Here is a 15,122-nt window from a genome sequence, read left to right as displayed (position 1 = left end):
AACACCTCCACACACACACACACACACACACACACACACACACACACATACAAGGTCACAGCCACTCATAGCTACAAGATAGATGCTGTAAGTATTGTGGGACTGACAGGAGTCCTGTTTTCATCCGGTCTTCACAAATCACAGCGACCCAGACCATATTCTGATGCGCCAGGGCTGAAACTATTAAAAAGAATAAGAACTGTCCCCTTTATTATCTTTGACATAGACATGGCATTATCACTCATAGGCCACCTGGGGGGTGATATTTACCTCTCGTTGCTCCCTCGGAGAACTGTGTCCTTGCGTGACACTCTGGTAATGCGAGTGGAAGTGTAAAGCTAAAAAAAAAACGCGTTTGAGTGTTGGGGGGGAAGATCTTTGGTGTTGCCGTCTGTCTGAACTGCCAGGATACCCAGTGGCTGGATGACAGACTGAGAGGCAGTTTCTAACAGAGGGAATTACTTGGCACTACTTGTGTTGCCGCTGTTACAACCTTCTGTGTCTTTATCTTTTCCTTTTTGGAGCCACTCAGCAGTGAAGGATGATGTGTGGGAGAAAAGTGCAGTCATAAATCTCCACATTTAGTGTTATAGTACAAATAATACAGTATTAAGCAAACTTGGGCTGTGTGATTAATAAGTTGATCATTATATTAATGAAGGTGGAGCTTCAAAGTTTATTATTGATAATGATAATGATGAGAAAGCAGTTGCCAAAATAATCTCACAAGCTTATTTTTGTAGCTGTTCTCGAGCATTCAGTAACAAGAAAGTTATTTTCCAAAATCATAGTGTATCACAATATAACAAATTTATACAAAATTTAAGCCTGTACCACGTCTTTTTTTTTTTTTTTACATTTAAAGCTTGTATTGAAGTTTTAATCCATCTTAATTCGACAGCTCATGTTTAGAAATATGGTGAGTGTGTGCAGCTTGTCAGACCATTAAATTTGCAAAACATTTTTTTTAAATCACCCAAACAACAACCACTTGCAATGTATTGTTTATTTGTATGTATTATTGTATTATTATGTAGTATGTATCAATGTATTATTATATTGATATTGTTTGATAGATGTGAGTGAGTGAGTGAGTGAGTGAGTGAGTGAGTGAAGCTTGTCAGACCATTAAAATAGCAAAAAAAATACCCAAAAAATATTTTTAAATCACCCAAAAAACAACCACCTGCAATGTACTGTGTATTTTTTTTAATTTTATTAGTTAATTTTTCCTTTATATATAGAAGTCATTTGTTGTAATTTGGTGACCAAAATGTGACAATGTTTAAATAAAAATTCTAATCACAAAAAACATTATTGGTGAAACAGTCAATTGATCAATTGAGTGACAGACATAAATTAATTGTTACAGGCATTAACACTTTCTTGTTTCAGCTTCATAAATATGAGGCTTTGCTGCTGTTCCAGTTTAACATCATTCTAATTAGATTTTTTGAGGGGATTTTTGACAGCTGGTCGACCAAAACAAGCAATTTAAAATGTTAAAATGTTGTTGTTTTTTGGCAAAGACAGAATAATTTAAACAAAAAAAAAAAACATTTTTGAAAATAATTACAAGTTGCAGCTTTAGATAGTATTAACGTGTCACCGAGGCCAAAAGCAAACATTCTGAAAACTTGCTATGCTCTATAATTTGTAAATCACTGATCGTAGATTGAAAAGAGCCGAAGAAGGTAAATATTTTGGCAGTAGCAGCAGTTTGAGTTTCTTTTACATCTGGTTATAATCAGGCGTCTCTGATGTTTCCAACCGGGAAGTTGTTTGTGTTCACTCTGAGCTGCTATCTGTGAATTGCAGAGAAGAAGAATTTATTGTGACTAGCAAAACTGATATCAGAATATTTTAAGTTGCTAAAGTCAATATGCGAAGAATATTTAAATAATCACTCCCTTCACACTCATTTCAATCTCTTTCAAAGCCCAATTTAAGCCACCAACAAACATTTGAGTGCGAAACAAAAAAGCGGATAAATGCAAGTAGTTGGTTTTCTACTGCTTGTTTTCCTCGCTGCTTAGCTCCCCGCCCTCCTTTTCTTATCTCTGCTCCACATACACACCTCTCTTCCTCTTCCTCTTCCTCAATCACCTCTCATTTACTTTCTATCTCTCAAGGTCCCCTCTCTGAGCTACCTGCCTATTATGTTTCCTCCATGTGAGCCGGTAGGAAGTCATTGGAACGGAGCAAACTATTTATTAGCAGGTGTGATTTAATTTGCTTTCAGCAGGATGCTCCGTTTCAGCGTGAGGGTACATTTGTCTGCAGGAGGCTGTGTGGAATTGTCATTGCCACGGTCTAAACTTAACTTTTACAGAAACTCACTCCCTGAAATGAGCTTTATTTTGAAACTAGAACAAAAAAGAGTGAGTACATCTCACGGCCTGTGAGCAGACTTCCCACCCTCCTACCCCTGCTATTTTTTCCCTCCTCTTCTTATCTCTCCAGATGGTACTGTGTATACGATCCCACTGAACCCAGCATGTTGTCATCTGCCGCTCAGTCAATGTTGCGTGCACAACGACAAAAAACAGAATTTCCGGCATCTCATTTTCGTCTGCTTGATAAGTCTGATAAAGTGTGAAACTTATCAAAGCGAGTCGTCCCATCTAATCAACTTGCCTCACAGCATCTTAAACTACATCGCCTCCTCACAAAGCAATCACACACTTCGATAGGCAATGAAGTCCCGCAGGGGTCACACTTTTATTAAAACAAGAATAATTATACTATAACATGCCATCCTTACCCCCTCTATTTAGTTTTGTAGCCTGCTGTGAGCTGTGGCGATAATGACTAGTTGACATGAGGTTAAAAAAAAGTGTCTGTCAACTTTTAGTATGTGTTTTTCTGCATTGTAGGACTTGGAGTGTGTGTGGGTGGCTGTATATTTGTGGAAATTTGCCTATCGCAGTGTGTAAGAAGGTGAGGAGGATATTTGGCATTAGTAGTCGGCGCTGTAATGATAATTCCTGCAGGGTTATAGCTCCAGGCAACTCGCTTTATTCTGCGGATCACTTGGCTAATTTCACACCGACCCCAAAGAAATGCCCGATTTGACCCTGTGCACTCACCTTCAATCGCTGCTCTGTTTTCAGAACTCTAACTCCCGCTGACAAGGCCGCACTCTCACTCTAACCCCTCCCTTTGCCTCTTAATAAGGCAAGACTGGGCATACGCAGTGTTTTTGTTATGCAGCAATCACCTAATTAGCCGTCGAGAGTGTTGTTTATTTGGTCCATAAGTCGAACGTAAACATCTGCTCTTGTTCTTTAGTCGTCTGTGTGAGTGCGAGGTAATCATAAGTGCCTCTTTCATAATATAATGAAAGTCGCAGCTGATTTAAGCAGAACTGGTTGATTAGTAGATATGTCTGTGGGGGGAGCAGCAATCTGGATACAACACCTCGTTCAGAATACAGCAGGTTCATTTGGAGTTCACTGGTGCTGACAAGATAAGGAGACAAGAGTCAAACATGCACATACCTGCAGAGGAAATGCATTAATTATCCCTTTCTCAAATCCATTGTTGATAATGAACTCTGCTTATAAATGCACTTTCTTTCTCATCGAGATAGCTTATTCTGTCTTAAGTCTGTGCAGAAACTTGGATAACACGCCATTCTCTTTCTGTTACAAAGTCATTTGTTTTCATATAAATCGAAGATCCTTTCACTTAAATTGCTCTGCATTTCTCCTGCAGGTACTACGGTCAGAACTGAAGGAACGTGAGCATTTGGTGATCAGCACTTTGGATCAAGCCCGGATGTTTCTCGCTGACCAGCCCATCGAAGGACCCGGAGAGCCACGCAAGAACCTGCAGCCAAAGACAGGCAAGTTTACACTCTCCATAGAAAATCATGTAAATACTCCACTGTATGAAAAATACTTAGGCCCAATACTGTCATGGGACAACCCTTCAAGACCCTGATACGTCATGAGGCTTCATCAGTAGGGCTCCACAGGAATGAGTTCTTAAACCAGGAATTAAGTTAGCCTGTTAGCTCCCTGGGGTCTCTCCTCTTAAACTCAATGAAGATTTTGAATAGGTTGGTGGTTAGATGCCTGAAATAAGGTCTGTGGTTAATGAGGTTTTCGCATTTTGTTGTACAACATAAAATACGTTAGTTAATACCCCCACTTGACTCCAGTGGTCGTTGAAGATAGTCATGGGCTCTCTTTCCAATCAGTTTAAACACGCCCAAAAAACTCAAGGATACAGGTGAAGTTTACTGGGAATCTTGTGAAACTGTAATCATAATACAACCAAAAATGTATGCATTATTTAACAGATAAACATACAATGCAGTATCTAGGCAACTAGCGAGGCCTAGCTAGCCTAGCCGTGTAGCTAATATGACAATAACACAGCTAACCTAGTCAAATGACATGTAACAATGGATTAATAAGGCTACGGTTCGGCCTACAAAAATTACATCATTTCGTTTGTTCTCTGTGGCGCTTACGTTAACAGACGCAACAAGTTTGTTGCCAGAATCTCAGCAACAATTTAACATGACTGATGGCCGGTCTGACTCTCAGCTCTCATATGCCGGAAAATGTCTATAATACATTGTTCCGACATGATATATGAGGGTTAGTATAATCTTTAAATCTTTCTTAACAAAGTAATACTTTGAGGAAATAAAATACTTTGAGGTTTGTGGTGCTCTGTTTGGACATCTGCACTATTTTTTCTGTATTGTGGAATTATTACCAGAACGTAGTGAAGATGCCATTGACGTTTCTTTCTTTTTTTGCACTGTGAGAAACTTTCAAAGCACCCTCCAGCCTGCTCCTGGAGAGCTACTACTACTCTGCATGTTTTAGGTGTCTCTCCACTCTAACACACCTGATTCGAATGATCTGCTCATTATCAAGCAGCTGAAGCTTGCCGAGGGCCTGATAACGAGTTGAGAATGAGAAACAGGTGTGTTGAAGTAGGGAGATACTTCACAAAACATGCATGGCAGTAGCTCTCCAGAACCAGGCTTGGACTTAATGAATATATTTCACTGGATTCAGACTAAAATATAATGACGAATGGTAAAAAATAATGATCTATATGTTATGTATAAAGTTCCTGTGCCATATGCTGCGTCCCAGTCAAAGCTCCAACCTCCAAGCATTCAATGTCCACAATGCCAAACGTAAACAAAAACATGTCTGGCCATGACATTTATATCATTTTATTCATTCAAGCTGCACTGCTGAGAGTTCAAGTGTGTGTATACCACACAATTGAACTCTCAGCAGTGCAGCCTTCTTGAAAAAATAAACAGAACAAAGAAGGAAGACAGACACATGAGCTAAGAGATTACACATTTAATTTTACAGTTCTTATATAGTTGGAAACATATCTAAATTAACAACGTTTTTACTCTGTAATAGTACTGTATTACTATTTGATTAAAATCAGGCAAATACAAAATATTTGGTTTACCATTTATAATGTGTGCTGCCATTGTTTTGTGACAGATTCACAAAACTGGGGTGGATAGATTTGCTTTTAGGACAATTACGACTTTAATTGACGTTCTTTTGTACTTTTTCTAGTAAGAGGTCATAAAAATTCAACTTCATGTATACAAGGACACATCATTATACCTATAAGCCTTTTAAACCAGCTTGGAGTACCGGATCAACATGATGTCTCATTTAAAGTAAATTCTGTACAAGAAAAGCACTCAGACATTCACAGCAGGCCCCTCTGGTTGTCTTTAAACCAATTGTAAGGACTTATTGGCCCAGTTTTGAGGTTAAGTGGGCTCGAAACACCATTCACTAAACGCCGAGCTGGTGGTAATACTAATATCTAAAAGAGCGCCTGAGAATGAAATATGCGCCGACTCATTCAGCATTCTGTCTCTGTCTCTGTCGGATGCGGCAGGGAAGTCTCAGTTAAGTCAGCACATTTCCCTTCAAACTAAAACCCTACTGTGTAAATAATTAAACCGACCCAAGGGGCTATGTAGGGGTGTGGCAAGACTTCAGAGCGCATCCTGATAGGCCTGTTGTCTGTGATCTTTGATACGGATATCAAAGCGTTGCCGCATTGTATAAATAGATAGAAAGCTGATTTAAGATCAGAGGCTGCGCTTGTTGTTTAATCAGAGGAGATGGGATTTCTCATAGTGACACTGTAGCAAAGTCTTAACAACTTCAATTGTTAACATTCTCTCTCCTAGTAATTGAGTTTTGTCTATGCCACTAAATTGACTTTTATTGTTTGTTTGTACCCCGCATTGTTCATTACACAAGACAGACAGCGTCACATTGTGTGTCTGCATGAGACGCCACCTGCAGCTCCCCTCACAGCTGTCTGCTTTGTGTGTGTGTGCATGTGAGGAAGGGAGAGAGGTGGAAGAAAGAGGTGCAACAGGTGAAGATGATACTTCTGTTGCGACCCTAGAGGGGAGACCTTAGAACTCATAAAAGCTGCTCATCTTTCTTTGTAGTTAAAACGGGCATTTAGGGAAACGTTTTATGTTCTCTTTTCTTTTACTCTCTGTCTGAATCTACTAATAAGTCACATTTATCCTCTCCTCTGTGTCTCTTACCCTTTTTTTCCGTCTGTTGGTCACTTTTATCATCCCTGGACCACCTTCACATCCACCTTTGCTGCAATTTGGATCCCTTCTCTTTTTTTAATAGCCAATCTATTCCTTTCTCTTCTCCCACCTCATCTTGAGCTTAACTCGTTTGTCCAAGCTGAAACAAACAAAAAGACATTCAAATACTGTGCTGTAATGCTGGAAGAAGGGAAAACACCCAATAAAAGGCTTATTTAATACCTTTAAGATGTACTTTTTTATGACAAAGCTCCATATGTTGGGACTGGTGAAAAAATAGGTAAAGAATTAGGAAAAAGACTTTCTATTTGAGTAAGAGAATCTGACTCAAAATGACCTAGGAAATCTTTCTTTTTTTAAAAGTACATAAATGGAAAGAAATTATGTCAGAATGTTGAAGATATTTAGGTTTCTGAAATAAAAAGAGGTAATTAGATGCAAGTATTTTTTGATGAGGACAATTTTAGAAAGGGGAATGTATGATGATTTCCTCATTTTCTTTCCCATATATAATGTTACAATGACAGATGTTCATATTAAATGTGGCCAGAGTGTCAAATAACACGGTAAATGTATATAGATGTAATCTCAGGTTCCCAAATGAACACTAAAGCATGTAAGAATCTGAAGTATGGAATAGGAAAAGTTATCATAATAGGCCTTATTTAATTGTTCCTTGTTGATACCATTCAGCTGTATGGAAACTAAGGCTACGGTCAGACTGCAGCCTGAAGTGACCCAAATCCGATTTTTCGCCCCTATGCGACCTGCATCTGATCTTTTAATGACAGTCTGAACGACACAGATCCGATTTTTTCAAATGCGATCCAGGCCACTTGGATATGTGATCCTAAAACCGATACATATCTGATCTTTTGACATGCGACTCCAGTCTGAACGGCCAGGTCGCAATCATCATACATAGGCTTACTGCTCGCGGCCATGTTTTCCGCTACTTCCGTAAACACTGAGCACGCTCGCTGCGTGTGACGTCGTCGTGTCCTCCAATGAGCATGCGGGACACTTTTGGTACGTTTAAAGTTCACACTGGAGATCACATACAAGTCGCATTTAATTGGAAATGTGAACGACCTTGCAAAAAAATCGGATTCCACAAAAAAATCCGGATTGCGCATTAAGCCCTGCTGTCTGAACGTAGCCTAAGTTTATATGAGAGAGCAATAAAAGGCATGAAAACTGTCTCTGTCAACAAAATAACTTCCTCGTCTCTCTTCCTTCTCTTCCTCCAGATCTCACCCCAGAGGAGAAGGCCAGAGGGTTGGCCCGGGCCATCCGCAAGCAGACAGGCGAGGTGAGGGAGCGATGGGAGCGTCTGAAAGGACACATGGGCGGCTGGCAGAGTCAGGTGGAACGAGCCTTGGAGCGACTCCAGGAGCTGCAGAGCTCCATGGACCAGCTGGACCTGAGGCTGACTCGGGCAGAGGAGTCCAAAGCTACCTGGCAGCCCGTGGGGGACCTGCTGATCGACTCTCTGCAGGACCACATCGACAAGACTGTGGTGAGTCACGCCGAGACAGCACTGCTGTTGTGTGCACTATTACCAAAGCCCCGTAATCATCAAGCCAGGAGTTAGACACCCCACCCCTCCTTACAGCCTGTAGCACTGAATCAACTCGAATAAATCTAATCTCTTCCTTAACTTGCAGGCTCTCATACAAGACTAACTGATTTAACAGTAAAGTCCCTGATGCCAATCTTGATTTAATTCAGTAAAAGTATTGGCTGAAACCACATATCCATGAAATAAGTATGCACAGCAATGCAGAGTGAGACATGGCTGCAGATTCTCACACAGTTTCCACCTCTTGTCTTTTTCTGTTTGGAACAAAAACGCTCGATGTGATGATGTACTCAGTTTCATTATTGTGTCTTGTTTGTTTGCTAATGATGCCACTCATCAAATTTGAGGGTGTCTTCTCTCAAGGAGACCTGGCCAAGAAACAAGCAACACATTTAGTTTACAAGCAGAAAAATGACAGCACTAACTAATAAACAGCAAACAATAAAGGAACGCTGTGAGAGAGGAGAAACAGAGGACAGAGGACAAACAGTGGCACCAAAAGTAGTCAAATATATAATGATAGTTCACAGATTGCATCAGCAAAAGACATCTCCTCCACTGTTGCAGTAATTTGGCTGTCCGTTACACCACCTCACATCTTAATAATTGCCTCCCAGTGGTATGGACAGTCTGGCCAGTAATATTTCTTAATATCCATGTCATGTCGGCAGCCACTTTGAATAGAACTATTAATACATTAATAGATTTTGCTCCAACAGTGGAAGCCAATTAAGGCTGGGTCAGGCCTCGATATCGGTCATTTAATATCTCATTTACGAAATATAACACAATATATCATGTTTGCTGGCAATTCAGTCAATTAATTGTCGATATGAAATAAAGTAGATGCATTTTCTCATTTGTTTTAGAACTTTAGTGCAATAAGAACAGTTTCAAGTGGAATTCTAGAGAGCAAATAAATAAATATACATCAGATCTTCTAAGAAATTTGCCTTACTATATGCTTCTTTAAAATCAATTTAGATGACGTAATGGTGTATCACTAGCTTAAAATATAATTTAATTGCCCTAAAACCAGTGTGCTTTCCAGTATGGGACATGCAAAGTATGTAGACATTCATTTTATGTTGACAGCCACAGTAGAAACTTTAAATCATAGTGCAACAAAACACAATTTAGAACTGATTTATCTCCACTTATACATCATGAGGGCGACGCAGTAAACAAGAAAATGTTAAACAGCAATTAAGATTTAACAGAAGATAAATATGTGATTGTTTGTGATAGCACACACGTCACGATTAGCTAATTAGATTACTTTAATACAGTTACAATATCAATTTTTCACCGTTTAACAACATGAAACTTTCCGTCCAGACCTTCAGAGAGGAAATCGCCCCGTTACGTCAGGATGTCAGAATCGTCAATGAGCTTTCTGCAGAGCTGACACCGTTGGACATCCAGCTGTCCTCCACCGCCTCCAGACAACTGGACCAGCTCAACATGAGATGGAAACTACTACAGGTAGTTTAAATCGTCTTCAATCATCTGCAGAATTGAGCAGATAGGTTTTCTACTTATACCTTTTACTTGCTTTCTTTTGGGTTCTTTTCACTTTACTTCCTACAGCATTTTGTCCACGCTTGCCTAAATGAGTGCTGGCTTCAATATATCTTGATCCTCTTTCTTTCTGTTCCTTCATTCTCCTACTGCCTGCCTGTGTTTTTATCTCTTATGTCTGATTTTCTCTCTCTCTCTCTCTCGCTCGGCTTCTCTTGCTGTGCACATGCTGCTTTCACTTTGTGTCAGCCGAACACACAGGGGACTGAGAGTTGTCCCTCTACCTGTGTATCTGTTTTATTTGAACGCAGCTTCCGTGCTCACTGCAGCACTTTGTCACCGCACATCAATGGACACTATTCTCACAGAACACCAGTCACATTCTTGGCTCTCGACGCACCTGAATGTCTTAGTGTGATCCGCTGGGGGACTCGATGAGTGTTTCTCAGAGCGGAGCATGTCTCAGCCCTAGAGGGAAAGTCGTGGAGGAGGCTCTTTACAAGTCATCAGAAGGAAAGAGAAGAGATGCCGTGTTGGTTGTGAATTAGCGAGTGAAATCCTCCAAGTTTGTACGAGTGGGAGTTGTCAGTTCTTACACAGTGTCCTTACCAAGCAAGGTCAATTGTACCATTCTTATTTCTGCTTCTGCAAGTCTCATTCAAACATTAGCTCTTTCAATGATTGACCAGTAATCTCATCCTTTCTATATTTACAATGCATGTGTAGATCTAGCACTGAAGTGCCCTTGAGCAAGGCACCTGACCCCTCTTGCATGGTGTGTTTACTTGTGTGTAAAAAAAGTATGGGTTAAATGCAGAGGTTGAATTTCCCCATTGTGGGATTAATAAAGTAATCTTCTAAAGAGAAAGATGCAGAGAAATGTGATTTTATTTCTCATTTGACTCACTGTGGCCATGTTTTCCACTACGATATTTAAGCCCTGCACCTCTATGGAAACAGCCAGGAACAAGCTGGATGCTGATGCCTGCAGGTCAGACTGCCCAGCTGTTGCAGCATCAGTTTGAAGGTCACCGGGCAGCCACAGCTCCCAGGATTTCCAAGACACTGTCACTGAAACTTTTTGCAGACTCCATTTGAAGTTTTTTGCAGCCATGTGGCAATGTTGCTTTAGATAAATGAGCTGGGGCAGGAAAAAAAAAGCAGAAAAAGGGAGTAATTTGTTAAAAAAAAATGAAATCTTTGGAAGGGGACCTCAAGTCATCCCTTTTAAGCGTAACACTGCCGCAGAGAGAAGCTGGGTAGCTGGGTTAATTTGTAGCCTTGTGATATTTCCAATGTACTGTACAGACACCCACTAATAGCCTCCCTGCCTGGAGAATGACCATAGCTCAAATACGGAGTCAGAACAGGGCAGAGTTTTAGTGGACTTCACACTTCTCTCTGTTGTACACTTTTTACATTTTTTTTTAGACTGCAGGAAGGCGACAGCTTCACTAATAAGCCAGGTCTGACTGTGTAGTTTGATGATTTAGTTTTTTTATGCAGACAGCTCCCATCTTCCTCTCTGTGGGACAGTGACCATTATAGCCATTAGTGGCCAGAAAGAAGCTGAGCTATTGGCCTTCCTGTGCCTATTTCCAGGATCCCTGTGTGGACAGCTGTGTGTGTGGCTGCCATAACGCCTGAGGTGTGTGCGCGTGTGTGTGAGTCTCGATATTACAGACTGCCAATACTGTCCTGCCAGTCAGCCTGATGGAGCAAAACAACCCCACAGCCACGTAGGGCACAGGTGTACCGTCTGAGAGGTCAATACACAGCTTTCTCAGGAGTGAATGTGTGTGTGAATGAAAACCTAAAGCTGTATAAAGCTTCACCTCTCACTGAGTGCACTGAATGTTTGAAAGTTTGAATTATTTATAAGCAACCTGTCCATGTGTTTCTTGAGAACAGTTTTGTAAAAATAGATTTAGTATGGATTATATAGGGAAAAAGACATCTGTGGTACATATGATTCTCATATTATTCAGGTTTCTGTTCTGTGTTTTTTACCAACACAACAATACTTCACAATATGTACAGTGTGTGTCATGGTATGATTCACATCGCCTAATCCTAACTTGGCAGTTATCTGCTTACCGAGACTTATCCTGTTGAAAGAAGGATATGATGTTTACAGCACACAGTTCGATCATTACAGGCTATCTCTACTGGACGCCTAATGCGTCTTCTTCCTAGTTTTTCTGTTGTCTGTCTCTGAGAAAAATATAGACCATAGTTTTGGATACGATATATTTTTGGGAGCATTTTCATGCTTTATTTGACAATGATAAGGGGGAGACAGAGGGGAAGATTTGCATTAAAAGGCCTTGAGATGGATTCAAACCCGGGCCCACTGAGACAAGGACTCAGCCTTAGAGTCACCGGGACAGCCTAAAACCTTAATTTTTATCAGTTTAGCTGTCCAGGGGATCCACATAATGGCTCGCAACTGTGACCATTGCACACTGTAACACCTACAACTACTGGTTGATTTTATTTGATGATTAAAAAACAATAAACATTGCACTGCAGTCAATATTTACTTTGAAAATCACTTAAATTAAACAATAAAGCCTGAAGCCTTATTTCCATTGTGGTCCTCTGGTATAACACTTAAAAAAAAAAAAAACCACAACAACAGCAGATTTGTTATTCTTTTTCAATTCACTATTAAATTCTGCAACATTGGTTGTTTTTATCTTCCTGGAGTCCATATAAAATGGTACAAAAACTGACATCACACAGACATAATGTCAGTCTGTTACAGAATTACATGTCAAAAGTCAAGCAATCAAAATATCATCCAGCTTAAACAGAATGTACAGAGGTTATCACACAAACTAGTTAATTAAAATCCCCAGACAAAGATATTCCTGTTGTCTGGTCCCTATCACAAGTTTCAGGGTGTTTTTTTTATAGATATTTACTTTATTTAATTAATGTGTTTAGGTAATGAGTGCGACAAGTTGAAGGCACTATAAATGAATCATGAGTACAAGATGACCCTTGGTGACCTGTCTGGTACTATGATTATGAGTCAGACCTGTCTGTACAAGCTATTCTGTGAAGAAGTTAATTCTTATGATAGCATTTCTGGGTAATATGAGACTAGACTGGAAGTGAATTTCTCCTCAACTGATGCAAACAATACAACAACACATAAAAAACAGGTGGCGCGGTAGCTGTGTCAACATGCTCATGTTTTCTGGGATAAAAAAGTTAAACATCAAAATTGAAATTGAATATGCTACATGGTGCTCTTAGAAGAAAGGTACGTTTCTTTAATACCACTTCAAACATGCTGTGTGACAGACTCAGATGTGTGGGCAGATTATTCCACTGTGCTGCGCTGGAGAGAAAAGTGTTTTTACGCATTCAGCTATTGAATTGTAAAGGAATGAAGCCTGTCAAACTACCTCTTGTAAAATGGCCATGATTCTGATACATTATACTATACATTGTAGCTCTTTCAAAACACTCCTGAATGCACTGTAATACTGTGACTGACTGCTTCCAGTGTAAATATTAATGGAGAGCTGCCAGTGCTGCTGCTGACGTGCTGCTTTCTCTACACGGCTGCTGCAGACGAGGTGTAACTAGGATACAAATGGAGATCGGGGCAAATTCTCCTCAGTTCAAGTGGTTCAAAGTGATTTCCGACTGTGCTATATAATTTCTTCTAAAAGCGGGAATTGCAGACGACATAAATTATTAGATTAGAATATTTCCACAGATTCAGAGGATTAAAAAAAAAGCTATTGATCTCCAAATTCATGTAGACTGATTGATGATTTAATGAAAGTGTTCTTTCATTTGAATTTAGAGTCAGCATCAGGCTCTGCGTATCTCCGTTATGTTATTAAATTTTATATCAATTTGGCAGCGCTCCAAAATACACAATATGTTCAGTGCAGTGTTTTTCAGTTTTAGCCTGCTGTGTCATTAAGTCAGGTCTCTTCAGCATTTTTGCCTTCAAGTCTCAAGTCGAGTCTCACAGCACTCGTTTTAGCTTGTTCACATTATCTATTATTAGAAGGGTTCATTTTCGGGACAAACAAGGACATGATTAAAGACAACTATTTGTGTTTCGGGAATGTCCTGAATTTTTCAGCATGTTTCGTCCCCCTAGCGGAGGTATTCATTTCCGTGCTCGCTTGGTAACCTGCTGCTGAAAACATGCTTGACTCTGAAGTCTGAAGTCTGAAGTCTCCCCCTGAAGCCCTTGGCACAGAGCACAGACAGAGCATTGTTCTGCTTTTTTATTCCAATTTTATTAATATTGAACGTGTCGTGTGCTAAAACCGTTCTAAATCGGAAACTTAACATCATTGGGTCAGCAGCAAAACACCCAGCAAGTGTGAAGTCCATCGGATGAAGGATCAAGGACACACAAACCACTCTCAATAAAAATATAGTCGTAGGATACAATGTACTTTATATGTTGGTGTATTGCTATACACAGGTAAATAACCTACATGTGTATTAAATGTACATTTATTCAAGATATGCTGCAGTATATATTTAAACCCCTAAAAGTTTCTTGAGCTTGGGGTTTTACAGCAACTCCACTTCCAACTTAATTGCACTGAAATTGAATTCATTCCAACCATGACGCCAACTCCAGCCACTGTAAAGCTCTGTTTCTCTGAGTGACTTCCAGGCCCACGGCTGACTGTCCTCTCTCCTGTCTGTCTGTCTGTCTGGTCATCTCATCACAGGTGGCGGTGGAGGACAGGCTGAAGCTGCTTCAGGAAGCCCACCGAGACTTCGGCCCCTCCTCACAACATTTCCTCTCCAGTAAGTACAGAGCCAATTACTTCTCTGAGGGAATTAGAGACATTTGGGGGAGTCTTGGTTTGTTTCCACTCAGTTACACTGTTTCACTGTCCTCCCTAATTTTATTTCATGTCCCATCTTCTAATCTCTGGCCATACGCTCCACAGCCATGCATGCTCGGTGGATTTGTGGGGTGCACGCGCATACCCTCACACACAGTTTGCAGACGAGGCACTTCACTCTTGAATAATGCAGGGCTTAATTACAGCTCTCCACTCACTCCCTTCCTCTTTCTCCTGCGTTTGAGTGGTCATTAGCGGAGAGAGAGGAACAGAGAGAGTTGGAGACAAAGCTACAGAGAGAAAAGATGAATGCACGAGTGTGAACATTAAACAAAGCTGCCGGTCTCTCTCTCTCTCCCTGTTTCTCTCTCTCTAATGTCATTTTCTATAATCATACGGCCATTAGTGTTCTCTCTGCTCCACCTGATTTGCTTTGCTGACTGTCAGACACAGACACAAAATGGACGGTGCGTGATTCAGAGCAGGTGGGAAGCTCGGCCCGCCGTGCCGTGTCACCAACAGACATGAATTTACCAAGTAAGCCCTGCTGAGAGCTCAGCAGCTGCACCAGACAAAACAGCCCTCCGTCTCTTCT

The 15,122-nt window shown here is 40.5% G+C and overlaps 1 protein-coding gene across 5 annotated transcripts in view; it reads left to right on the top strand.

Moving 5' to 3' along the window:
* utrn (utrophin) overlaps positions 1-15,122 on the top strand; it is a 221,199-nt gene that overhangs the window by 141,362 nt on the left and 64,715 nt on the right. For all 5 annotated transcript variants that reach the window (XM_059357172.1, XM_059357174.1, XM_059357170.1 and 2 more), the window contains 4 exons: positions 3,718-3,847; positions 7,837-8,105; positions 9,507-9,653; positions 14,408-14,486. In XM_059357172.1, coding sequence (XP_059213155.1) covers positions 3,718-3,847; positions 7,837-8,105; positions 9,507-9,653; positions 14,408-14,486 — 625 coding nt within the window. The remainder of the gene's footprint in view (positions 1-3,717; positions 3,848-7,836; positions 8,106-9,506; positions 9,654-14,407; positions 14,487-15,122) is intronic.

Source organism: Centropristis striata, chromosome 18, assembly GCF_030273125.1.
Source record: "Centropristis striata isolate RG_2023a ecotype Rhode Island chromosome 18, C.striata_1.0, whole genome shotgun sequence".
Taxonomy (NCBI): domain Eukaryota; kingdom Metazoa; phylum Chordata; class Actinopteri; order Perciformes; family Serranidae; genus Centropristis; species Centropristis striata.
The sequence above is the reverse complement of the archived record's forward strand: the minus strand, read 5'-3'. Positions and strand labels throughout refer to the sequence as shown.